The 26,142-nt window shown below is 49.7% G+C and overlaps 1 protein-coding gene across 5 annotated transcripts in view; it reads left to right on the top strand.

Annotated features, from left to right (window-relative positions):
- The window catches only part of DPYSL5 (dihydropyrimidinase like 5), a 60,766-nt gene extending 37,732 nt beyond the window's left edge, over positions 1–23,034 (top strand). For 3 of the 5 annotated variants that reach the window (XM_089528675.1, XM_089528676.1, XM_089528674.1), the window contains exons 3-13: positions 6,261–6,419; positions 8,211–8,390; positions 8,949–9,017; positions 9,896–9,940; positions 10,171–10,246; positions 11,968–12,124; positions 12,486–12,627; positions 15,113–15,255; positions 16,042–16,249; positions 18,566–18,734; positions 21,107–23,034. In XM_089528675.1, coding sequence (XP_089384801.1) covers positions 6,261–6,419; positions 8,211–8,390; positions 8,949–9,017; positions 9,896–9,940; positions 10,171–10,246; positions 11,968–12,124; positions 12,486–12,627; positions 15,113–15,255; positions 16,042–16,249; positions 18,566–18,734; positions 21,107–21,192 — 1,434 coding nt within the window. In that variant the 3' untranslated portion in view covers positions 21,193–23,034. The remainder of the gene's footprint in view (positions 1–6,260; positions 6,420–8,210; positions 8,391–8,948; positions 9,018–9,895; positions 9,941–10,170; positions 10,247–11,967; positions 12,125–12,485; positions 12,628–15,112; positions 15,256–16,041; positions 16,250–18,565; positions 18,735–21,106) is intronic. The other 2 variants (XM_089528677.1, XM_089528678.1) reach the window with 2 other exon arrangements.
- Positions 23,035–26,142: the final 3,108 nt, after the last annotated feature.

Here is a 26,142-nt window from a genome sequence, read left to right as displayed (position 1 = left end):
AAGAAACCCTTAAAGTGAGCAAAGTCTGGCTCCCAGTCCTGAAAAACACCAAAATCAGGACCCAGCCAATGCAAATGAAAGCCAGCCAGGTCAGGGGGATTTCCCAGCAGACAACGGATCATTAAGTAAATGGACCCCTGAGGCCTTGGCATTCAGCAACAGAACAATACACAGATTAACATGGACATCACTTCCTCTCAACCAACAGTATATGGACCCCTCTCTCTTAGAATCATTGAGTGATAGAATCATAGAGTTGGAAGAGACCGTGTGTGCCGGGGGACTGTGGGAAAATAGCGGGAGGAGGAGCCTGACCCCCTGCCATGCAGGAAATCCAAATGAAAGCATCCCCAGCAGATGGCCATCTAGCCTCTGCTTAAAGATCTCCAAGGAAGGAGACTCCACCACAATCTCCAAGGAAGGAGTTTGTTCCTCTGTCGAACAGCCCTTACTCTCAGGAAGTTCCTCCTAATGTTGAGCTGGAATCTCTTTTGCTGGAGCTTGCATCCATTGCTCCATTGGGTCCTATTCTCTGGAGCAGCAGAAAACAAGTTTGCTCCCTCCTCAATATGACATCCTTTCAAATATTTAAACAGGGCTAACATATCACCTCTTAACCTTCTCTTCTCCAGGCTAAACTTCCCCAGCTCTCTGAGTCGTTCCTCATAGGGCAAGGTTTCCAGACCTTTCACCATTTTAGTCGCTCTCCTTTGGACACATGGCTCCAGTTTCTCAATGTCCTTTTTGAATTGTGGTGCTCAGAACTGGACACAATACTCCAAGTGGGGCCTGACCAGAGCAGAATACAATGGCACAATTACTTCTCTTGATCCAGACACTATACTTCTATTGATGCAGCCTAAAATCGCATTGGCCTTTTTAGCTGCCGCATCGCACTGTTGACTCATGTTCAACTTATCGTCTACTTGGACTCCCAGATCCCTTTCACATGTACTTTCATTCAGCCGGGTGTCCCCCATAATCCTATATCTGTGCATTTCATTTTTCTGCCCTAAGTGCAGTACCTTACATTTCTCCATATTAAAGTTCATTTTGTTAGCTTTGGCCCAGCTTTCTAGTCTATTCAGGACATTTTCAATCTTGATCCTGTCCTCTGGAGTATTAGCTATTCCCCCTAATTTGGTGTCATCTGCAAATTTGATAAGTATGCGCCCAATTCTGTCATCCAGGTCATTGATAAGGATGTTAAATAGCCCTGGGCCCAGGACAGAGCCCCACTGGACACCCCACTGGTCACTTCTCTCCAGGATGAAAAGGAGCCATGGCTGACCATCCTTTGGCTTCAGCCGGTCAACCAATGATAAATCCATGTAACAGTTGCCTTATCTAGCCCACATTTTACAAGCTTGTTTGCAAGAATGTCATGGGAAACCTTGTCAAAGGCCTTACTGAAATCCAGATCTACTATATCCACAGCATTCCCTTCATCTACCAAGCTGGTAATTTTGTCAAAGAAAGAGATTAGGTTTGTCTGGCATGACTTCTTTCTCTGAAACCCATGTTGACATTTTGTGATTATGGCATTGCCTTCTAGATGTTCACAGACTCTCTGTTTAATGATCTGCTCCAGAATCTTTCCTGGGATTGATGTCAGACTAACTGGACGATAATTGTTGGGATCCTCTTTTTTCCCCTTTTTGAAGATGGGGACAACGTTTGCCCTCCTCCATTCTGCTGGGATCTCTCCTGTTCTCCAGGAGTTTTCAAATATGATTGCCAATGGCTCCGATATTACTTTTGCCAGTTCTTTTAATACCCTTGGATGGAGTTCATCTGGTCCCGGAGACTTAAATTCATTTAGATTAATAAGGTGTTCCTCTACTATCTCTTTACTTATTCTGTGCTGAAATTCCCCTATTCTGTCCTCTGCTCCATTATCCTCAGGTTGAGCCCCTTTTCCTTTTCTGAGAAGACTGAGGCAAAGAAGGTGTTGAGTAATTCTGCCTTTTCTCTGTCTTCTGTTAGCATTTTGCCATCTTCTCCATGCAGTGAACCTACCGTTTCCTTCTTCTTCCTTTTGCTGCGGACATATCCAAAAAAGCCCTTTTTATTGTTCTTAACCTCTCTAGCAAGACTGAGTTCATTCTGCGCTTTAGCTTTTCTGACTTTACCCTACAAATGCCTGCTATTTCTTTGAATTCCTTTTTCGTGATTTCCCCCTTTTTCCATTTCTTATACATCTTCCGTTTCAAACTTAGCTCAGTTGAAAGTTCCTTAGTCATCCATCCTGGTTTCTTGAGACACCTCCCATTTTTCTTTCTCACTGGAACTGTTTGAAATTGTGCCTTCAGTATCTCTCTTTTGAGAAAGTCCCATCCGTCCTAAACTCCCTTCTCTTTTAGTATTCCTGACCACAGGATCACCCTCAATACTTCTCTAAGTTTACTGAAATCCGCTCTCCTAAAGTCTAGGATGCGTGTCTGACTCTGCCTGGCTTCTCCTTTCCATTGTATAACAAACTCCAGGAGAACGTGGTCACTTCCACCTAAGGATCCCACCACTTGCACCCCATTAACCAAGTCATCTTTGTTGGTTACGATCAGATCTAAAATAGCTGACCCCCTTGTTGCCTCTTCCACCTTTTTGGACCATGAAATTGTCTTCCAGGCAAGTGAGGAATTTGCTAGACCTTGAGGATTTGGCTGAGTTTGACTTCCAGCAAATATCTCTTCCATGCCAGCATTCTCTGAAGATGCCAGCCACAGATGCTGGTGAAACATCAGGAAGAAACTCTTCCAGAACACGGCCTCATAGCCCAAAAAACCCACAAAAAACTCTTAGCAGATCCCTTGCCAGCTTGCCCAGAGGCAAGGGATGCTGGGAGCTGCAGTTCCAACAACATCTGGAGAGGCCACAGAATTTACACACACACACACACACACACACACACACACACCTTCATTGAAGGAAGATCTTGGGCTGCTGATCTGAAAATGCAGCTTCCAGACGTACTCTTGGACTGTTCAGGATGTGACCATTGACAGGTGAAGGGAGAGCCCTTCCACCTCTTGAGATGCGCTGAGGAGGTCCTCCCCTCTGTCCCACTGCCTTCAGTGCTATGTCTGCTGGGAAGGCAGGAGACAGGGCCTTCTCAGTGGCTGCCCTCCTGGAGAGATTAGACCGGCCTCCTCTCTGCTATCCTTTGTTTATATTTGGTGTTCTGCTTTTCGACAGTCTTATTAAACTGCTTTTAATATCACTGATAGTTTAATTATATTTCAGTTATTTATGTTATATGTTTGTAGCTTGGATCTGTTTTAACTTTTGCAGGCTGCCTAGAGTTCCAGTTTGGGAGAAAGGTGGGAGGATGAGGAGATGGCCATGGTGATGATGAAACATTCTGCACACGCTTGTTGCCATGTTTGCTAGATTTCAGCTCTGGTGTCGGATGATGCCCACATCTGCACAGCGCTCTGGGGCCCTCTTGCCTCGGTGGTTGCCATTCTTCCTGGCATGCCCAGGGCTCTAAAGATGGGGCACAGCTTGGCAACCCCTGAGTGCAGCCTGTTCAGTATGCATTGTTGCTGCAAAGCCCTGTGTGTAAATGCAAGCCTAGCGCTTGGCTCTTCCTTGCTCCCCCATGCCTGGCCTACTAAAGCAGCTTTAAGGATTAGTCAGTGGGCAGCAAATGTGTCAACCAAGGACACAGCCTTCCCTTTACACACTTGTGGGAGTGAGGAGGCAGCTTGTGGGGTGGGGGCTGCTCCTATTCCAAAACTGATGCAGGGATCACAGCTGACCAGGGGCTCCCCCATCCACCACACTTACATCTAGCAGCCTTCCTAAAGGTATGAGTGTATGGAGATGACCTGAATAGATTTGAGAGTTGGCCCAAAACCAACATAATGAATTTCTGCACTGAGAAATGTAAGGTACTTAAGTAGAAAAAATGAAATGCACAGATATAGGATGGGGGACACCTGGCTTAAGGAGACTTCTACATATGAAAGGGATCTGGGAGTCCAAGTAGGCCACAAGTTAAACATGAGTCAACAGTGCGATGTGGCAGCTAACAAGCCCAATGCGATTTTAGGCTGCATCAATAGAAGTATTGTGTCCAGATCAAGGAAAGTCATAGTTCCACTCTATTCTGCTCTGGTCAGGCCCCACCTGAAATATTGTGTCCAGTTCTGGGCATCACAATTCAAAAAGGACATTGAGAAACTGGAGCCACGTGTCCAAAGGAGGGAGACTAAAATGGTGAAAGGTCTGGAAACCATGAAACCCTATGAGGAACGACTCAGGGAGCTGGGTATGTTTATCCTGGAGAAAAGAAGGTTAAGAGGTGATATGATAGCCCTATTTAAATATTTGAAGGGATGTCATATTGAGGAGGAAACAAGCTTGTTTTCTGCTGCTCCAGAGAACAGGACCCGGAACAATGGATGTAAGCTGCAGGTAAACAGATTCCACCTCAACATTAGGAGGAACTTCCTGAGAGTAAGGGCTGTTTGACAGTGGAACACACTCCTTCCTTGGAGTGTAGTAGAGTCTCCTTCCTTGGAGGTCTTTAAGTAGAGGCTGGATGGCTATCTTTTGGGGATGCTTTCATTTGGATTTCCTGCATGGCAGAAGGGGGTTGGACTGGATGGCCCTTGCGGTCTCTTCCAACTCTAGGATTCTATGATTCTATGGTTCTATTGTGTCCAGTTCTGGGTGCCACAATTCAAAAAGGATGTTGAGAAACTGGAGCCTTGTGTCCAAAGGAGGGCGATGAAATGGTGACGGGTTGGGAAACCATGAAGCCCTATGAGGAATGACTTAGGGAACTGGGGATCTTTAGCCTGGAAAAGAGATTGTTAAAAGGTGATATGACAGCCCTGTTTAAATACTTCAAGTGATGTCATATTGAGGATGGAGCAAGCTTGGTTTCTGCTGCTCCAGAGAATAGGACCCAATGGAGCAATGGATGCAAGCTCCAGGAAAAGAGATTCCAGCTCAACATTAGGAGGAACTTCCTGAGAGTAAGGGCTCTTCAACAATGGAACACACTCTTTCCTCGGAGTGTGGTGGAGCCTCCCTCCTTGGAGGTCTTTAAACAGAGGCTGGATGGCCATCTGTCAATGGGGGTGCTTTGACTGAGAGTTCCTGCATGGCACATTGGGGTTGGACTGGATGGCCCTTGGGGTCTCTTCCAACTCTAGGATTCTATGATTCTACTTGCACTTTTACATGCTTTTGGCCTGTTAAGGCTGGCAGAAGAAACTTCCCATGATTCTTCAATCCCTCCCTGGATTGGGTGCTTGGGCCTCAAGGTGACCCCCCCCCCCATGTAGACCAATGGATGTGTTGGTTTGGTAGTTTGCTGTGTTAAGCGTAAACAATATTCTCCATCAATGTAATAGGCAGAGGCAGAGTTGCAAAAAAGAACATATAATAAAACTTCCCATGATTTATTCTTTTTTACAAGTGTCTCTGTCTCTGTGTATTACATTGATGGCCACTCTGTTCACGTTTAACACAGTGAACCCACCAAACCAACACATCCACAGGTCCACACTGGGGGGGGGGTCTACTTGAGGCCCAAGCGCCCCATCTAGGAAGGGCTTAAGAGGGGGCAAGGAGCAAGGTGAGTGACAGGAAGCCAAGGGTTGGAACGGGAAGGCCAAACTGGAGAGAGGATCCGTTATCCCTGTGCAGAAAGGCTTAGGGAGCCAGGGATGTTTAGCTTGGGGAGGAAAAGATGGAGAGGTGATGTGAAAAGGATTGTCATGAAGATGAAGCGAGCTTGTTTTTAGCTGCTCCAGAATCTAGGTCACAAACCAATGGATACAAATTGCAAGAAAGAAGATCCCGCCTAAACATTACAGAGAATTTCTTGACCATAGGAGCTGTTTGACTGCTCTTGGAGACTGATGGAATCTCCTTCTTTGGAGGTTTTGAAACAGAGGTTGGATGGGCACCTTTCACAGGTGCTTTAGCTGTGTATTCCTGCATGGCAGAACAGGGTTTGACTGGATGGTCCTTGTGGCCCCTTCTGACTCTATGGGACTGACTCTGCTCCTTTGTTTGCCCATTTTAGAAGTCTGGATTCTATTCTGTCTCACTAGTATGGATTTTGAAGGATTTAGACATCACCACTTTTGCTTAAATAAGATGACTGCTGGCTTTATCTGTTTGGTCCTTGGAAACAGCAGAGCAGAAATGTGTCTAAATGAATGAAACTAAAACCCTTTCTCAAGGGCTGTGCTCAATCTCTCTCACCCCCCCCCCCCCGCCCCATATCTCCCCACTTGCAGGCTGCCCTGGTTGGGGGAACCACAATGGTGATCGGACATGTGCTTCCAGACAAGGATATTTCCTTGCTTGATGCTTATGAGAAGTGCCGCAGCCTGGCTGACCCAAAAGTTTGCTGTGACTACGCCCTTCATATGGGAATCACTTGGTGGGCGCCAAAGGTAAGAGGAACACTGGGACATTGGAAGCTGAGTGACATGGTTCTGAAACATTGGCTCATCTAGTTCCGGAGCACCTGCACCCATAGCTTTCAGATCTTTCTGGACCCCTGACACTACTTGGGTCCAAATCTGCATTTGGAAACTTTGGGTTTTATTGCCAGATGTTTTCATGGTGGCTGTGCTGCTGTTGCAACACTCCTTTGGTGTAGGAATGTGGAAAGTTGCTTGATTCTGAGTTGCAGATCCTCTGTCTGTTTCATCCAGTGTTGCCAGCTCCATTTGGCAGCAGTGGCTTTCTGGAGCTTCAGAAGGGATCCTTTTGTACTCCTTTCTGGAGATGGCAGGCAGGGACTGAACCTGGAAGATGCCTGCTTGCATACGAATGTAGGAAGGCACTTGGTGCTCTGGCCATCCCAGCAACGAAGGCAGCAGTGGCTGAACACTCTTCTGGACAGAATCCTTTCCTAGCTTTACCTAGAGATCCCTCATGCTGCTGGCCTCCCATCCAAGTATTAACTGGGCCAGTCCTGGCTTACCTCCCCAAATCAGATGAGCTTGGGATGTATCTAGGCTGATTCAAACTCACCAGTTAAAAGAGCAGTGGTCTGTCTGTGGTTTTCACTCGCAGCTCCCCAAATGTTGGATGACAGTTGCCATTGCCCTGAGCATATATTGTTATCCTTTATTACATTTATATGCTGCTTTTCTCCCAGTGTGAGATGGGGGAGACAGGTGCTGTAATCCAGCTATAGGGGATCCAGGTTTCTATACCAAAAGATAGCAAAGGTCAGTAAAGGCTTCAGGCAGGAGTGTTTCCCAGCCAGGGGAATTTAGACTGAACCTTAGAAGGAGCTTCTTGACAGTGAGAGCAATTTGGCCATTTAACCAACTGCCTAGAAAAGGTGGTGGGATCTTCTTCTCTGGAGGTTGAGAGGCTGGACAGCTAGCTGGTGGGAATGCTCAGGGCTCCTTCCATCTCTAGCTGAGGACATTTGGGGAGTTCCTAGGAATCTCTAGGATTCTGTGCTTAAACCCAGAGGAAATCTCCTGCAGGCCAGCAGGTTCTCCCTCAGGGGACAGTCTTCTTGGCCAGAGGTCCCGCCTTCTGTCAGTGCTGCTCCCAGCCTCTATCTATGATGGTCTCCATACAGGGCTCCCACCCAATGGGGTTAGCCTCAGACCACTTGGTTCAACTCTTCCCTCTCACCTCCCAAGGAACAGGGCCATGTGTGTGAATGAGGCACACCTGGGAAAGCACAATTCTCTGCCCCCCAGGGGCTTGTTCAGAGGCAGCCGGTTGGTAATTCTGGCTGGATTAGAGACACCTCACCAGCCACCTTGTCCCCAAATCCCTGGCCCAGGCTGGGGGATGTGATCTCATTAAGCCTCTTGTTTGGAGGCTTTTGTGGAGCTCAGCTCTGTCCTCGCCAGCCCCAGACAAATCTGCCTTTCTCTTCACTTCATGCTCCCATCACCAAATCCACCTTGCCTGTCTCTGAACCATCCTTATGCTTCCCAGTGGTGACAGGGGTTCCCACTTACCCTTTGCATGGATCAGACAGGCGCCTTCTGCTAAATTCCCCACTCAGTAGGGGTTCTTTGGACATCACAGTGTGTCTCTCCTTTCCTTTTCCACACTTCACCTTCTCTGTGGTCTCATTTTTCACTTCTTCTTCTTGTAAACACAGACATGTGTACAAAGCTTGGTCTGTAGGCCTCTCTTGAGTTGTGCCCAGGGAATAACACAGCCCTTCCTCTCCCATTCCCCACCCCTCTCATCCCTGCATGCAGGTGAAGTCAGAGATGGAGACCTTGGTGCGGGAAAAGGGGGTCAACTCCTTCCAGATGTTCATGACCTACAAGGATGTGTACATGCTGCGGGACAGCGAGCTCTACCAGGTCTTCCGTGCTTGCAAGGACATTGGGGCCATTGCCCGTGTCCATGCTGAGAATGGCGAGCTGGTGGCAGAGGTGAGCAGTGGTTGTGGGACAAGGGGAATGGCTGGGAGTGGGTCGAGGGCTTCAGTGACACTAGTGGAGAGGTGGGCTTGAGTGGGTGCAGAGCAAGGGCTTTGCTGCTGCAGGACCAGGATGTGAGATTTTGGGGAGCAAGGCCTTTTTCTCTCTGCTGCCCCATAGGCTCTTATTTCAATGGGTGCTAGTCCTTGGACTCACCCAGGTTCCCACTTTGGCCCCATGTTGATTCTCGAGTCCACCTCCTGTTTCAGAGGCAGCTGGTGTCTTCCATGACAGTGGGGTGATTAATCCCATTCCAGGTTTTTCTCTGAAGTTTAAAGGAACTGCTGCCCAAGGTGGGCTAAATCTTATGCCTGGAAAGAGGTCCAGCCCCAGGTTTAGCATATTGAAAGCTTGGATTAAAGCCCAGAGTGGATTCAGGTTTTGCCCACCCCAGTATAAATTTTCCACATCATCAGCTGGCCTTTCTTTCCAAAACAATGGATCAGGAAAAGTGAGGCACCTGTTTAACACCCCCAACTAACCCACTCTTTGTTTTTGTCCTTCCTGCAGGGAGCCAGGGAAGCCTTGGATCTGGGCATCACCGGTCCAGAGGGAATCGAAATTAGCCGGCCAGAGGAGGTGAGGACCTGCATGCATGTACAGGCTCCTGCCAAAAATTGCCCTGTCTTCCCCATTGCTGGGAAATATCTAACTGTCCCACTCTGCTTCCATCAGCTGATGACTTTGTGGTGCTAAAGGGTTCCAGGAGAAGAGGCCAGCAGGTCGCCTGGTGGGGAGGGAAGGGAGGGCTGCCCTTTCCAGGCCTTCCTCAGTCATGGCATTTGTGTGCTGCTTAAGGAGAGCATCCATTGAATGGTGAAAGGAACAGCTGTCTTGCCATCTTGTTGAAGAAGGATATGGAGTTGGGAAGGGTGCGGCTGAGGGAGGGATTCCAAACATACCAGGTTGGGCACAGCCTTCTTTTGCTGAAGACCTGTGAGTACTGGGTGGGTCTCAGGTGACACTGTGGGCCAGAGAAGGAATTTCAGGCTGTGGGGATGAGAAGGTCTCCCCAAACCTCTCCTGCCTAACTCCTAGTCCCACTCACTGGATTGTGCCAGCCAAGCCCAATGGTAGCCACTGGTTTAACTGGTGTAGATTTGTCCTACTTCAAGCACAAAGTCAACTTGTGGCTTGCAGGGCTTGGTCAAGACTCCCTGTCCATGATTAGGCAAACCCTCATCATTATTATTATTATTAGTAGTAGTAGTAGTAGTAATAGTAGTATCCTGCCTCTCCCTGTATTGGATCAAGGCGGGTAACAGCAAACAAGAACAATAAAATCAAACATGACAGGCACCAAGGGAATGATGGAAGGGGGAGCTGATGGGATTTCATTGCCATATGTGAGGCTGGCTGGGCAGAAGAGTGACTCCTGGACTCCAGTTGGCAGCACCGCCACCACCTCTCTCTCTCTCTCTCTCTCTCATTTTCTCTCTTTCCCCCTATTTTTATAGTTGGAGGCTGAAGCTACGCATCGCGTCATTACTATCGCTAACCGGGTGAGCACCCATCCCCTGACCTGCTTGACCAAAGCACCAGTCCCACTTTATGGCACGGTATACCAATGCCACCTTAGAGAATGGCTCTGTTTCCTCGTGTGCTTCTCCCTTATCCTCACTGGTCTTGGGCTGTATCAGGAGGACTCTGTCCCAGATTTTTTATATGCCCCCCTTTCCCCCCACGGGAGAACGGCTCGGACTGATGACTCTTCCCTTTCCTCTTATGGCAGACCCACTGCCCTGTCTATCTGGTGAACGTTTCCAGTATGTCTGCCGGAGATGTCATTGCCACGGCCAAGATGCAAGGTGAGAGCAGCTGCCTGGCTCTGGAGGGTGGGTGAGTGGCTCTTTTTTCCTGTTCTGACAGAAACCAAACATTTCTGTGCAGTTTTTGCCCAGTTTGTACCCATCCCAAAGTAATTTGGGTAGTTAATTCTGGACAGAAATACACACCGGTTGTTTTTGTACACAAAAAAACCCACCAAAAAAACCATACAGCTTTCTGGAAATAGTAAGGGGGTTGCATGAAAAATGTGGAGGGTTTGGTGCTAAAAATCATGCAACCCCCTCCCCCCCCCAAAAAAAACCACCCTATACTTGTCTTTCTGTGCAGAATAGTGTCCAAAGGAGGGCAACTAAAATGGTGAAGGGCCTGGAAACCATGAAGCCCTATGAGGAAAGACCTAGGGAGCTGGGGATGTGTAGCCTGGAGAAAAGAAGGTTGATTGAGAGTTCCTGCATGGCAGAATGGGGTTGGACTGGATGGCCCTTGTGGTCTCTTCCAACTCTATGATTCTAAGTGAAGATAAATGATCCTTTAGAGGTGGAGAACATGTGTGAACTGGAGGTGAGCTGTGACTGGCTCAAAATATAAAATGTGTGTTTGGAAATCTGGAATGTGACAATTAAAGAAGATCAATGATGCTAGTAACTAGTGCTGCGGGGGGGGGGTATAATTTCATACACATTTGTGTCTGTGGTGACAGTGATGCTGGGAGTAAGTAAGCTATTCAGCAGGGACCCAGCTAGTGGCTGTGATTTCCCAAGGAGAGAAGGCGTTAAAATGAAGCTGAGGCTGTCCTGTGTGTGGAGACTCAGAGCTGTAGGACGGAGGGGAAAAGGTGTCCTGGAGCAGAAACGGCAGACTCACTAAGCCAAGAATGGAGATAATGTCATTTATAAATTTGTCTAATGTTCTCCTTAGTAATGAAAAGAACATTCATTGATATTTGTTTCCAGTTGAAAGATGGGAACCTGGTCAGGAAGAAAAAGTTTTCTCCCACAACCCAGGGCCAAATTACTATTAGAATCACAGAATCATAGAATCCTAGAGGTGGAAGAGACCACAAGGTCCATCCAGTCCAACCCCATTCTCCATCAAAGCATCCCCATTGACAGATGGCCATCCAGCCCCTGTTTAAAGACATCTAAGGAAGGAGCCTCCACTACACTCCAAGGGAACTTCTTCCACTGACAAACAGCCCTTACTGTCAGGAAGTCCCTCCTAATGTTAAGGTGGAATCTCTTTTCCTGTAACTTCCATCCATTGCTCCATCTCCTATTCTCTGGAACAGAAGAAAACAAGCTTGGACCATCCTCAATATGGCATCCCTTCAAATATTTGAACAGGGCTATCATATCACCTCTTAACCCTCTCTTCTCAAGGCTAAACATACCCAGCTCCCTAAGCCTCTTCTCATAAGGCATGCTTTCTAGACCCTTCACCATTTTGTGTAATGTATGTAAGTATACTGGTCTTCAAAGTAGCTAGTAACCCTATGCACATCACAAATAGTTGGCTCTCACTTGCATCAGATGTTTCACAGCAGCCCACATGGACATACCCAGATGCCTTGGCAGCATCTGATAGGGACCGATGAGATATGCCTCACTCAAGTCCAGCATCTGCTGTGGACTGGCTGTGTCTTTCCCCTGTAACACAGTCTGCCCATCTGAAGCGGATTGTGGGTGGGATGGTGTCTGCCAGCCTGGGTGTAATCCATGGGATCTGCATTCCACTCCTGCAGGGAAAGTTGTTTATGCAGAGACCACCACGGCACACTCCACACTGACCGGCTTGCACTACTACCACCAGGACTGGTCCCACGCAGCAGCCTACGTGACAGTGCCTCCCTTGCGTCTGGACACCAACACTTCCACCTACCTCATGAGTTTGCTTGCCAAGTAAGAGGCCTCTGGGCTGCTAGGATGTGGGGCTGCATCCAAACATTGCTTCCACATGTACCTTGGAAGGCACAGGAAAGAAGGTGGGGCAGTAAGGTTTCTGTGGAGTTCAGGTGACCTCAGGAGGGGTGTCACAGCTCTGGGGTGGGAAGGGGGATAGAGCACCCCAGTTCATGAAGGGACCTGGGAGAGGTGAAAATGGGGCAAAAGAAAAGAGAAATTGGTTTTTTCACAAAGAGGTAGAGAAGTCACCTTTTGTCAGCAATCAGGTGGCATCACAATGTTCGTATATGTGTGTATATAAGATAGGCCTCCTCGCAAGCATTGCTCCAAAACTCTTTTTGTTTATTTCTGCCCCCAGTGACACAATAAATGTCGTCGCCTCTGATCACCGGCCTTTTACCACCAAGCAGAAAGCCATGGGCAAGGAGGACTTCACCAAGATTCCCCACGGTGTTAGCGGAGTGCAGGACCGCATGGCTGTCATCTGGGAACGCGGAGTGGTATGTGAATGGGGAGGGAGTTATCCCTTTTCAGCCTCTGCAGAAAGGGGATTCAAGGCAGAGGAGACGGGGAAAATGGGGACTCACTTTGGCATCCTGAAGCTGTGATTCCCAGGGAGACCCACAGTTTTCCCCCTAATATGCCACCATATTTCTGTCCATTGGTCACGAAATGTTTCTTTCTTTCCTGGAAACTCCACACACACAGACCAGCAGTTGGTGGTTTGTGGACCAGCATTCATCCACAAGCCACCATGTTGAGTGACAGGGTGCTTGATCCCATTGATGGGAGGGGGAGCCAGCTTTTCCCTGCCTTGCCTTTTTAGCCTGGCTGGTTTGCTTCCTCAGAAGCTACCACATGTTCTACCCACCTGCCCAATAGACCTAGACCCACACACCATTAAAGACCCAGGCTCTCCATATGGATGCAGATTCCATTAAAGAAACTTGGTAGGTTTGGACTGAGGCCTGACCTGGGATGGTTGTGACGCTGTGGTCCACCTGCTTGCTTATAGCATAGTCTCACCTACTTAGCTTTCCACTGGGACAAAATCTGAATTGACAGTTTCAAATATCCTTTTGACTTGAGTTGTCCTTTGGAGGCTGAATAAGAAACAGAAAAGGCAGGATGATGAAAGGGACCTGCTGCAGGATAACATGAATAATTTGGAGCAGATTCCTTTCACAGAAGGGGAGACTGTCTCCTAGCCTTTTAATCTAAGTTTTGCTTGGAGGCAGCATTTAATTTTTAGAGAGAGCTGTTGGGGAGTTCAGGATTAGTGGGGGAAATCCAGTGTGCCCTATTAAACCTCCTCCGCAAATCTGCAGGAAGGGCAGGGTGGGCAAAAAGGAAGGGCATTCTCCATGTATTCCTAGGAAATATTGTCGCCTGCCAGAAATAACATTTGGCTACTAAGCCCAGATACAATTTGTGGCGCCCTGGTGAAAATTATAGTGCTGCTTTGAGGTTAGTTGTGGGTTTTATTCTCTGCTGCTGGTTTCCTGCCCTTGGATTTTGTGGGTGTTTTTTAAAAAATATTTCATGCATATTTTTTTTAAAAAGGAGTAGACATTTCCCTTAAAATGTCTTGTTGGTGAGTGGAATACAAAGCTATAATATCTAAACAGTCAGTACCATATATACTCGGCTATAAGTCGACCTCGTGTATAAGTCGAGGACAGGTTTTGAAGCCAGAATTATGGATTTTGATATGACCCATGGATAAGTCGAGGGTAAGACTTAGAGGCATGTAACAAAGAATGTAAAGGATTAAGCAAAGGAAAACAAGGCCAAAATAAAAAATAATCCAGCAGCCCGAACTGTTCCTGCCCATCCTAAAGGCTGGATGGATAAGAGAGTAGAGGGGAGGTCAGTGCTTCCAGGACAGATCACACTTTTGTCTTTCACCAGAAGCGGTCCATTTTTATGATTTAAAGTACAATACTTACATTGACCCATGGATAAGTCGACTAGGTATTTTGGGTTAATTTTTGACCAAAATTTCTAGACTTATACACGAATAGATACAGTACTTCTCCGACAGCAGAGTCCCCCTGCCTCTGCTGCGGCTTGTCTCCTCAGTACTCCACCTTCTGCCACTTCCATAGCCATATTCATAGAATCATAGAGCTGGAAGCAACTGCAATGGCTATCTAGTCCAGGACCCTGCAATACAGGAATGCACAACTAAAGCACTCCCGAAAGATGGCCATCCAACTTCTGTTTAAAGACCTCCAGAGATGGAGATTCCATCCCATTTTGAGGCAGTCTATTCAACTGTTGAACAGCATTAACACTCAATAAATTGTTTCTAATGACAGAACCACAGAACTGGAAGGGAAGAGAAGGACCATCTGGTCCAGTTCCCTGTCATGCAAGGATAGATAGCTAAAACAGATGGCAAATCCAATCTCTGCTTAAGGACCTCCAAAGTCCACCACCCTCCAAGGCAGTCCATTCAATTCTCAAACAGCTCTCGCCATCAGGAAGCTCCTTATGTTTAGATGAAGAATCTCGTCTTGTAATTTGAATTCACTGGTTTGTCTTCTGGTCTCTGGAGCAGCAGAAAACAAGCTTATTCCGTCTTCTGCCTGGCATCCCTTGAAATATATTCCTCAAATACATCAGTGCCTGATGGATATAAAAGCCAAAGCTGATGCCCATGGATCCATTGCCAGGACTCTGCCTGCCTGCAGCAATAGCTTCACAACTCCCCATAGAGGAACTGCCTCTGAACAGGAGCAGGGCAAAGGAAGATAAGATGGCCCATCTAAGCGCAATGACAGGCAAGCAGACCCAGGTGGTGGAGGAGGAAAAGGTAGGCTAGGAGACCAAGCCAAAAACAGCCAAAAAAGGGAAAGGTCTGCTTTGTGCCTCCTGCGTGGCAATCCCTCCTTCTTTAAGTCTGGAGTTTCCCCAGCCCCACATGCAGTTACACCACAATCTGGGATGGACTCCAGTCTCTGACTCTGACATTCCTTGTAGGTTGGGGGTAAAATGGACGAGAACCGCTTTGTCGCCATCACCAGCTCCAATGCCGCCAAGATTCACAACCTATACCCTCGCAAGGGACGCATCATCCCCGGAGCCGACGCAGACGTTGTGGTTTGGGACCCTGAGGCCACAAAGTAGGTGGGCCTGAGTGGGAGGGAGGAATGGGGCAGAAGCAAGCACATGAGGATCCATGCTTAGGAAGATGGTGGGTGGTGGGATGGTATTCCACCATGAGAGGGTTACAGCATCAGGTGCCAGGAGGGAGGGAATGGAAGGCTCAAAGAGAGCATAATTTGAAGAAAAGAGTGTGGAGGGAGGGAACCATTCTGTTAGAAGTACTATTAGGAGTACTAACTAGCATCCCAAGACTGGCATCTCTGAGAAGCAATCTTTGAGGAATGCAGCACCCCATGAAAACAAGAGCTTTCCACTCCTGGGTGAGATGCTGCTGCCACATTACTCTTTATGAATTGGGGGGTTGTTCGTTTTAGGAACCACACCTTAGCCCAGGCTCTGTGGGAGTATCAGCATTTAATGGCTGGTGGCTCTTATGTTCAGGAGAAAGGGCAGTCAATTTATTCAATTTATATTTTCGGCCCATATTCAAAGCAGTTAAATTCTAAAATGCTGAACCCTTATTACCCAAAATAGGCTCAGGCATTTCAGAAGGCTTCTTTAAATTTAGGAGTGAAACCTGGAGCGATCCTGCTGCTCCTGCCCTGAGTGGCAGACTCTAGGCCCTGTTATAGATTGTGCATTTTAAATCAGAGTGCAAGAAGGAAGAAATGGGAAGAGAAAGTGGAAGCACAGGAGACTTGAAATTCAGGGGGACTAATAGGTGGTTTGGGGGACCCACCCACTAGCGCACCCTGGAGACCTCACTCCTCCCTCCCTTCCTCCCTTTCTTTCTTCTTCCGTAGGACCATCTCGGCCAGCACCCAGGTCCAGGGAGGGGATGTGAACCTGTATGAGAACATGCGCTGCCACGGGGTGCCACTGGTTACCATCAGCCATGGACGCGTGGTCTACGAGAACGGCGTCTTCATGTGTGCTGAGGGCACTGGCAAGTTCTGCCCACTCCGCTCCTTCCCAGACTCCGTGTATAAGAAACTGGTGCAGCGGGAAAAGGTATGGCAAGGGGTGGGCGAACAGGGGGGCTGGGAGGGGGGCCTATCACACTGGACACCTCCAGCCACTGTTTTCAAAGACTGTGCTGCCTGGGAGCCACACAAACCCCAACATGGGAGGATCCTACCCTGAACACCCTCTTCAGACTCCTGCCAAAGAGGCTGAGAGGGTCCTTTCTTCATAGAAATCCCTTGGCAGTCTGAGACGGTTAGGGTCTCTCAGTTAGGATCCCCATGAACCAAATGGGTGGTAAGAATACTGGCCTACTTTCTAGGGTTGTTGTGAGGCAAGGATGGGCACCTACATCAGATGGGAGGGTGCACATGCCACCCACCAGACATGGGAGGGTGGCATCTCTTTCCATGCCTGTCTTTAAAAAAGCATTTATTTGAACTGGAAAATCCCACCCCCCTGAAGGCACGGAGGGGAATGATTTTATGATACTGGGGGTATAGGAGCTCCTTTTAGGCCTAGGAAAAGCTTTTCCCCGAACAGGAAATGCCCAGAAGTCACTTGTTGCCCACCATGTAAAATCCCACCGCCCCCATCCTTCCAGGGGGATATGTGAGGGTTTCTTCAGCTAAGAGAAGTTCACATATTATTTTGGTGGTGCAGGGGGAGAGGAGCAGCCATATTGGGCTCCCCGCTTATAAGGGTTATAGAACAAGGTCCTAAATGCAGAATGTTTTGGAATGGATGGAATTATACAAATGTTCAGGACGGTTTCTGATATGATGAGAGCAATGGCTCTGGGTCAGTGCTGTTGGATTGGTTGGCCACACACTGCTGCAGTTTGGGGTCTCCTTGGAGCAAAGAGCTTCCATAGGCGAGTTCCTCAGTCAGAGGGAACACCTGCCTAGAACAAGAGCAGAGCTACTGGGAGCCAGGAGAGGCAAGCAGGGTGCAGAGGACCAGGCATGTGGCGCACCCAGTTTGTGCCTTTGGAGTTTGACACTTGAATGCAGAAAACGGATGTCAAAATGTCAGTGGCTGTTGGTGGCGGAGATGGGCTGAGACCATATTCTTAACGCTTTATGAGGAGTGCAGAGAGGGCATCACAATGGCAATTTCAAGGAGAGGACGGGGTTTGTGTGGGAGAGAAGCTGGAGAGGAACTGGGAGTCACTGGAGCCTCCTGTTATAATGGAAAGCAGAGGATAGAGATGGTGAAATCACTGGTCACACTGAGTGGAGCAATGCAAGTCTGCCAGGGGATTAGGGGGTCCAGTGCCCTTTAATCTGACCCCTTTGCCCTCTTAGTTGTACCCTCCTCACAATGCCACAGTGCTACAGAGGTTGAAGGAATGCACCCATGGGCCTTGCATGGGGCTTCCAAACTTTTTTTAAACCTGTTTTGCTCCCCAGTGTCCCTTGGGGACGGGACAAGGGCAGTTTCGCCACCTTCTCATCAGCCCATTGTTAGCCCCAGGAGGTCCTTTATTTCAACATGAAGTGAGCCAGATGCTGAGGTCCAAATCACTCCCTTTTGGAAGAGAGGCCTCTCCTGGGTTTACAAAGGCCCTGAGAGAGTAAAAATTAAAAAATGGGGGATTTGGAAATGGGTGGTTTTTTTTGGGGGGGGGGGGGAGAATTTGGGTGATTGTTTTAAAAAATTGGTAGAGTGTATCTCTTCAAGCTCCCTCTGTGTGTGTGTGTGTGCGCGCGCACACACATGCGCGCGCATGCCAACTGGACAATTGCCCACCTATACTTTATAGAGGAAGGAAGAATGAAATGTGGCTCCAAGCCCTGCAGATCCTCAAAAAAATCCTTTGGGGGGGTGCAAAGGGCTGAATTCCCTCTCATGTACTGTGTGAATGGCAGTGAGATGAGTTTGGAGAACCAAGGGAGTATTTTTGTGGAGAGGGGTCTGAGGAGGGCTGGGCTGGAGGATGGTCCCTCTCTAGAAGACCTTGATGCTCAGCCAAGGTGGGAAGGATTGACTTCCAAGAACACAAGGAGATGGTGGTCGAGAGGCCAGGCTGTCTGGCCCTAGTTTTGCAGATGCAAGGATTGGGTTGGAGCCTCCAGGAGAAAAGGAAGGTAGCCCCCACCCCAAGGGTCTAAGCAAACTGCAGACCCTGCTTGGCTAGGGGCAATTGTCTCCTCCCCAGCCCAGGTTCTTCTTATGCAGCCATGGGGGATGCATTACTCTCACTCCCCTGAGCTCTTCCACACATTCCCCATGGAAGTTTGGGGTCAGTCCTCCCACTCACTTCCCCACAGGGCAGAAGGGAGGGCAAGAGGTTCCACAGGAAGCATTTTGTAGGGAAGGGCCTGTGTATTTATTTTTGTGTATTTTTATTTTCCGAATTAGCGTTTAAAGCTTAAGGGCGTGGACCGCACCCCATACCTGGGGGACGTGGCTGTGGTTGTGCACGCCGGGAAAAAAGAGACGGGGACACCACTTGCAGACACCCCCACCCGGCCTGCCACGAGACATGGGGGCATGAGGGACCTCCACGAGTCCGGCTTCAGCCTTTCCGGTAAGAGCAGGGCTGGAGCGGGGATTCAGGGGGGAGGACACCAAGGTTGGGAAGAAGCCCCAGGCCCCCTCCCCTGCCCCACAGCCCCCCCCCCCACACACCCAGGATGCTCCGACTGTCCTCCCACCCCAGCACACACATCCCCTGCTCCACTGATGCCCCCGGCTGCAAACCCTATGCTCCGGCCATCCCTGCCTCCCTGCCCCTCATGCTTCTGTGCCCAGCTTTGTACCTTCCCCCTACCCTCTCTCATGCGCTCTTCCAATATTCCCCTGCTTCTTAGCCAGATGCAACCTCTTCCGATTCCCCTGGCCCCCTGCGCTACCTCTTCCCCTTGTCTCATCTTGGGTTTGGCCACTGTGAGAAGGGGCACCTGTGTTGTGGGCTGGGTGGAGGGTGCTTCTGTCTTGGCTAGAGTTGAGGAAGGGAGATGGGGAGGCTGAGTGGGACATGGGAGACACTTGAAGCAAGGGAAGGAAAGGGGGCACCTAGAGTTACCTTGGCTGTTGGGGGAGTGGACCAAAGCTTGGGAAATAGGCCCAAGTCAGGGTCTGAGGGTTGTATTAAGATGACATCCAGTCCTTATTTATTTATACATATTTATACGTGCATGTATATAGGTTGTGCATACACCCCCTTTCTCGGTTGCAATGCCCAGCATCTCTCATGATGGGCTATGCTTTTTGGAGCAGATGGGGGATGCAGTCCATCAGTATCTGCAGGGAAACAATTTGTATCCCTGCCCAAGCTGTGAACCTGGTCCTTGAGGGAGTGTGCTGCCCCTTTCCTTCTCCATAGAAGCCCTCTCTCCTCCTCAGATTCCCTGCTGGGAACACTTCTGTCCCTAGGAAGGTCCCAGCTTTGCCAGGTTCTCCCTGCTCTCCTCCTGTTTCCTTCTCATCCCCTTTCCCCACCTTTTGGGTCAGCAATGGAGACCCAAAGAGGTGTACTTTATTTTAGAGCAACTGCCTGCAAATGAACTGCCCTCGTTGTCTTTGGGCTTTTCAAATGCAAGGAACCCAACATTTTTTGTTGTGTATTCCTGCATGGCGGGGGTTGGACTGGATGTGCTCTCTTCCAGCTCTAGGATTCTATGTGTAAAAAGCAGCTTCTGAGGAGAGGAATAAAGTGATATAAAGAGCAGCTTCTGGGTGGGGTGAGGAGGGGAGGCTTTATACCTCTTCCTGCTATGTTCTCCCCTGATACTCCTCCTTGTATTGGGACTTCAGTGTTCTCTGTTCTTCCTCTAGTTTGATGGAGGTGATGCCCACAGGGTCTCCATGAGGTGACAGTTCCTGGATTTAGGGGGACATCTGTCCTTCAGAGCTGAGTGCAGTTTATCTGGACAGAAATGGTGTTTTTTCCAGGGGAGGGCAGGGTATCTGCACCCGAAGTGTGGATGCATGTGGGGTTCCCTCTTTCATGGCTCTGTTGTGTGCGATGAACTGGCGCAGGAGAATCTGCTGCTCCATGAAGCCAAAGGGAAAAGGTTCTACACACACACACACACACAAGCCACAATTGTTCCTTCATTCAAACTTTGTGCTTCCAAATTTTTCACTCAGTTCAGCTGAGTGGCCAGAAATATGAGAGACATGAACCTTGTTTCACAAGCCTTGCTTGAGAAGTGTGGTAGTTATGTGTCTTCAAGCTGACTGTGACTTAATAGCGGCCCTCTGGGCAGGTTGCCTCTTCTGCTAGGGTTTTCTTGGCAGGAGTTCCTCAGAGGAGGTTTGCCATTGCCTTCCTCTGAGGCCGAGAGAGTGTTTAACCTGTCCAGGGTCATCCAGTTGAGTTTCCATTTGAACCTTGGTTTCCTGCCGCCCTAGTTCCACATTCGGGCTACTGGGCCACACTGGCTCTGCAGACATTTTTAAAAACGCTGTTGGATGAAGTTTGTTCTCCAGTCTGAGGTTCTGAAAGTAGCCAGACACCCCCCCCCCCATGACCTAGGCATGAGATCAAACGCCCTTCCCTGATCTTGTGTCCGCCACTCTTGTGTCCTGAAGTGGAGACCAGGGTGAAGGTCCTAAGGGCTATAGAATGGCAGTCTCCTCCTCCTCTTCTTCCTCCCTTTCTCCATTCCCTTTTCCCTCTTCTTTCCTGCCTCTCCCCATCTCTTGCTTTGCTGCTCCTTACCCAAACTTACACAAGTTTGCATACTATTTCTGGGACCTCTCATGGAAGGGCTCTGAGTCCCACTCCGGAGGGCTTTGGAGCTGTTTAGGGGGTCCCTATAGGGATGGTTTCCGCTGTGATCTTTTTGGGGTCTGCCTGCTCAGGGAGTGGGATAAGCCACCCTTTCATGGGCTCCAGTCTGACCCTTTGCTTCCCCTTTTCTCTCCTTCCTTCCCTTGTTTCTCTTGCTGCAGGTTCTCAAATCGATGACCATGTTCCAAAGCGAGCTTCGGCCCGGATTCTCGCTCCCCCCGGAGGCAGGTCTAGCGGCATTTGGTAGCTGCCCCCCTGACTTGTCCCCCAACTAAGGACACGGTCACCACCACCCCCACTTTGCCCGGCTGCCGCCCACCCACCCACTCTCGCCCACACCTGTGACCTTGAGGTGGCAGCGCCTTCTCTCACCAGAGCCGCCCAACATCCGGCAGGCGCTTGGCCACCCTGCCACGCCCAAGGCCATGCAGACCGCCCCCCGGGAATGAGGCTGAGAGAGTGGGGCCCAAGCCCCCCTCCTCACCCAACACAGCTGTAACAAACGCAGGGCGACGCAACGCGAGGGAGGCTGTGAGGGCCCACCTGACTCTTTCTGGTGGAGGGTGGGGGGCTCCCTCAGCCCAAAAATGCTGTGGGGGTGAGGGAGTCTGGCGTGGGGAGGGGGCCGGGCTGAGGGGGCCTGTCTGTGCTGGTTCCTTTCTGTTTTGCACGTTGGGTTTTTTGGATAAGTGACATTTGACTTGTTTGTGCATCACGTGGGAAGCAAAAAGAATTACAGATATATGGTGGTTTGTGTGACTAGCAGTAGGATAGCAGAGGGGGAGGCCCAGGCTGGGCCAGGGAAGGGGCAGCAAGGTGCGGGTGCAACCCACCCGCCCAGCCGTGGCATTCCCTGGGCCTGCAGCGCGGGTGGCAGGGGGCTTTCCACTGGGTTTTGCCAGAAGGGCTTCTCCACCATCCCCCTCCTCCCCCGTGGGGTTCGCGGTAGGCTTCTTCCATCCCTTTCTTCCAGGCTTCTCCATATTCCCACCTGAATGACGGCAAAGCTGAGAGGGTGTTCCTTCCCCTGCCTCCCCAAAAAACAGCCTCTCTCAAGCCGAGAGTGGTGGAAAGATGGTTGACTAGTGGCTAGAGCAGGATGTGGCTGGGAGGGAGAGCTCTCTTCTTCCTCCCTGCCCAGAATTCTCTCATGGTAGGGGTCTCCTTCTCTCCCTCCTCTGCCCCTTCCCTTGGATGGCCAAGCACTGGGCCACCACTACCACTTCCAGCTCCTTCTGAAGCCACAAAGTCCCAAGGGACAAGATGCGGGTGAGTCTCAGCCACTTCCTTCCGCAGGGTTGTGTGTAAGTATGTGTGTGTCTGTGTATATACACACAGGGGACAAGAGGGGAAGGCAGGGGTGCCATGACCCTCCTTGCCATGAAAGCTGGGCCTTGCAAAGGAGTGACTCAAGATGGCAAAGGACTGAGGACCAGGTTCTCAGCACCAGAGTGTCCTATCTTTGTCTGTCCATGCTGGTTGCTAGTGCAGAGCAGCCTCACTGGCTTGGGAATAAGGTAGCTCCTGTGACCCACCTCAGAAACTGCCATGGGTTAAGGTGGCCCTTAGGATCCCTTTCCTTACCAGTGGCTCTGTGATTCCTCTGCAATGGCTAGGTGCTGGGGGCAGGTGCACCAGGATGCTGGACACCTCCTCCCCCCCCAAAAAAACAGGCATCCTGAGAGATGCCAGCATGCTCTGACTCTCCCCCAACACCCCTCCATCTCTTTCCAACATGATGGTGCTAACCCCCCCCCCCAGGCCCTATGCTCTGGCTGACTTTGGGGGCCAGAGGAGCCCCCCACCCCCGGACGCCCTTACCCCCTGGATCTCCCTCTCAAGTAGTGTGACAATGTGAGCTGTTTCTTGTGCACCCCCCCCCCCTCAACTAGTTGGTACCCATAGGTGTGTGAGGCCGGGTGGCCCCGGCGCGACGGAGTCCTTGGCTCCCAGGACCGCAGAGGAGGACTCGGCTTCGGAGCGCAGCCTCCCCTCCATCCCTTCTTGCCCCCGTTACATGTTGGAATAGTCTTGTAATGGCTGTTTTTAGCACCTGCAGTGCGTTTTCTGTTTCCTCATTAAAGAGCGTTCTCACAGTACCAAGGCTCTTGCTGCATCTGTGCTTCCTGGCCCCCCTCCTGGCACGAGAGCTATGGGGGGGGGGGCTCTCAGGCGGGGAGGGACCCCAGGGACAAGGGGGCCACCGGTCACTCCGGTCTCAGGCCTTGCAGGACATGCAGACTTCTTCCGTGGATGAGGACAGAGTCTTGTCGACTGCGCCAGCGGCCTTCCAGATACCGGTGGGAAGCAGGGATCCTTCACTTGTTTCCTCCTCAAAGGAAGCAAAGACTGACTAACGTTAGCAATTTTGCTCCTGCTGCAAGTAAGCCTTTAAACCCTGTTTGCAGTTTGGGACGTAAAAATCAAACATGGTGTGGTTTTTCATAGAAAACACAGTTTTCTGTGCAGGAGGCAGAATCTTTGTACAGAGGATAGTATTTCCCTGCAGAAACATATTCATTTCTTTATTTTCCTGCACAAAACAACCACTTGGTGAATTTTGCACAGAACAGGTCCTCTGTTCAAGGCTTATCTCTGCAGGAAACAACTTATTTCTGTGCAGTTTCTGAGCAGAACTATTTTCTCCACAGAAGATCCTCTTTCCTTTGCAGAGCCTAGCATTTCCTGAGCAAAATGTCCACCTGCAAACTTTGTCCAGGCTAAGACACTGCAGCAATTCCCATCAATCCAGGATTCTTCTCCTCAGTCCCTAAACCCTCCAAAGAGATGTTTTCCCACCATGGTCTACTAGATGCTTCCCGCAGCCTCTTCCAACTCGGCTTCTGTGATGAACCTTTGGCTCTCCAGATATTAGCCTCTGACTCCCTCCAGCCCCAGAGAACATGGCCAGTGCTTGGATGATAGGAGTTGTAGTCTATCAAGGCCCAGAGGGCCACAGGTTGCCTGACTCTGTTTTGCGGGGAGCACCAGGCCATCCTGAACATTTCAGATATCATCTCCTTGGTCCGACAGGTAGACTATCAAGACCTTTCCCTCTTACGGGATTGAGTTTCTGTTTGCTAAGAGCCGTCCAGCATCTTCCTGCTCTCAGATGCCGATTCGGCATCCCTGTCGCTTCTCTGGATTGTGATGAGCAGACGGAGTTGGGCCAGGTTTTGTCCCTTTACGCTTTCCTCCAAATCTCTCTTAGCAACTGAACACAGATTTTAAAACAGAAGACAGGCAAGGTAGAACCCAGCCAGGGAACCCTTTCATTATTTCTGCATCTGTGCTTTCATGACTAGCTTTCTTCATTTGTCTTTCTCCTTTTCACTTTGCAGTAATGGCAAACGGTCAGGGCAAAGCTTCTCAAGGATCACTGCTGAACAGGACTTGCCTTTCAGTAACCCTTGTGGAAGGGCTTTGAGAAAGGCACTGTTGGATCACATAGTGCTAAAGGGAGGCTTGTGTGGAACCTCTTTTAAAGCCACATCTAGCTAATCATTTTTAAAAAACCCTCATTTATTTGAAGCCTAAGCGGCGGACGCTGCTCTCTCTGCCCTCCCCTTCCTTCTGTTTGTGTGTTCAGCATAGTTGCATTGCTAGAAATGCTTGGCGCTTCCTAAGGCAGAAGGGCTCCAACCGGCCTCTTAAGGCAGGAGGGTCATCCAACCCCCTTCTATTCTCGCATCCATCCAGCCTTTAGGATGAGCACAGACAGTGATAGCTGCTGGGATTTGGTATGATCTTTGGAATCTAAAAATCCCTGTGTGATAAACCTCTATGTCTTGAAGTCAGAAGGAATGTGCTGCAGTGACAGCGAAACGGCCTTGCAGACCTGTGTGTTTAGCTTGCAGACGCTGGGACAAAAAATAAAGGCAAGGGGAAAGAATCTAGCTGCACCTTGGAGACCAACTGGTTGATTTCACCATGAACCCTTTGTGGATTTCAATCCATTCAGGTGCCAGAATGTTTATGCTACACAGCCCTTGGTTGATTAGTAGCTTTAGAATTGTTATCTTCCCTGTCGGTTTCCCGCTGATCCCATGCTTAAGGCCTGGATGTTATTGTGCTCCTTCTGATCCGCCGAGGAAGAGGATTTGGGTCTGTCAAAACTCATGTTGCAATGAATGTGCCGCCTCCACCCTTGTTCTAGTTTTCCCTTCTCTGGCTTCCAGGTATGTCAAGTTCCTCCTTCCAGCCGCGGCTGCATCGAGTCTCGGTTCAATGAAATGCGTGAGCAAATGCACACGTCTCTGGGAGCCATGGCTCATGCGCCGTGCCCTGCTTCAGAGCGCTTCACCTGAGCATGAAAAGAATTGGTGCTCTCTGCACTGCCAAGAGCAAGGTATGCCTCCAAACCAGGTCTACCCAAAGGAATACGCAGCTTTGGGAGCAAAATGAATCTGGCAGCAGGACCTGAGGCCAAAGGGGAACATGTGGGTGGCACAAGGTAGCCAAATGCCCTGGCCCAGGCTGGATCCTTGGCATAGCATCCTTGAGTTGGGAGAGACTCCAAGAAGGGCCCTGATCCAGTCCAACTCCCTTCTTCTGCCATGCAGGAACTCTCCACCAAAGCATCCCCTGAGACAGATGGCCATCCAGCCTCTCCTTAAAAACAGCCTCCCAAGAAAGAGACCCCACCACTCTCCATGGAGGGAATACACTTTCAAACCAGTCTTACTCTCAGGACATTCCTCCTAATGTTTAGCTGGAATATTTTTTTCCCTGTAGCTTGCATCCATTGTTCTGGGTCCTAGTCTCTGGAGCAGCAGAAAACAAGCTTGCTCCTTCCTCTGCCATGCAGGCATACAGCATCAAATCATCCCTGAGAGATGGCCACCCAGCCTCTGTTCAAAGACTTTCCAAGGAGGAGACTCCAACGGCCTCCAAGGCAACATCTCCCATGATCAAACAGCTCTTACTGTCGACTTCACACATTCTTCCTGATGGTGAGCTGGAATCTCTTTTCCTGCCGTTTGAATCCATTGCTTCCTGTTCTATTCTCGGGAGCAGCAGAAAACAAGCTTGCTCCATCCTCAATACGAAACCCTTTCAAATACTTAAGCAGGGCTATCATGTCACTTCACAGCTGTCTGTTCTCCAGGCTAAACACACCCAGCTCCCTAAGTCTCTCTTCATAGGGCTTCATGGTGCCCTGACCCTTCACCGTTTGGTCATCCTCCTCTGGACACAT

The sequence above is a fragment of the Sceloporus occidentalis genome, unplaced genomic scaffold (assembly GCF_023333645.1).
Source record: "Sceloporus occidentalis isolate IW3139 unplaced genomic scaffold, rSceOcc1.0.p SCAF_6, whole genome shotgun sequence".
NCBI classification, from domain to species: Eukaryota; Metazoa; Chordata; class Lepidosauria; order Squamata; family Phrynosomatidae; genus Sceloporus; species Sceloporus occidentalis.
This window is presented reverse-complemented; position numbering and strand designations above follow the sequence as displayed.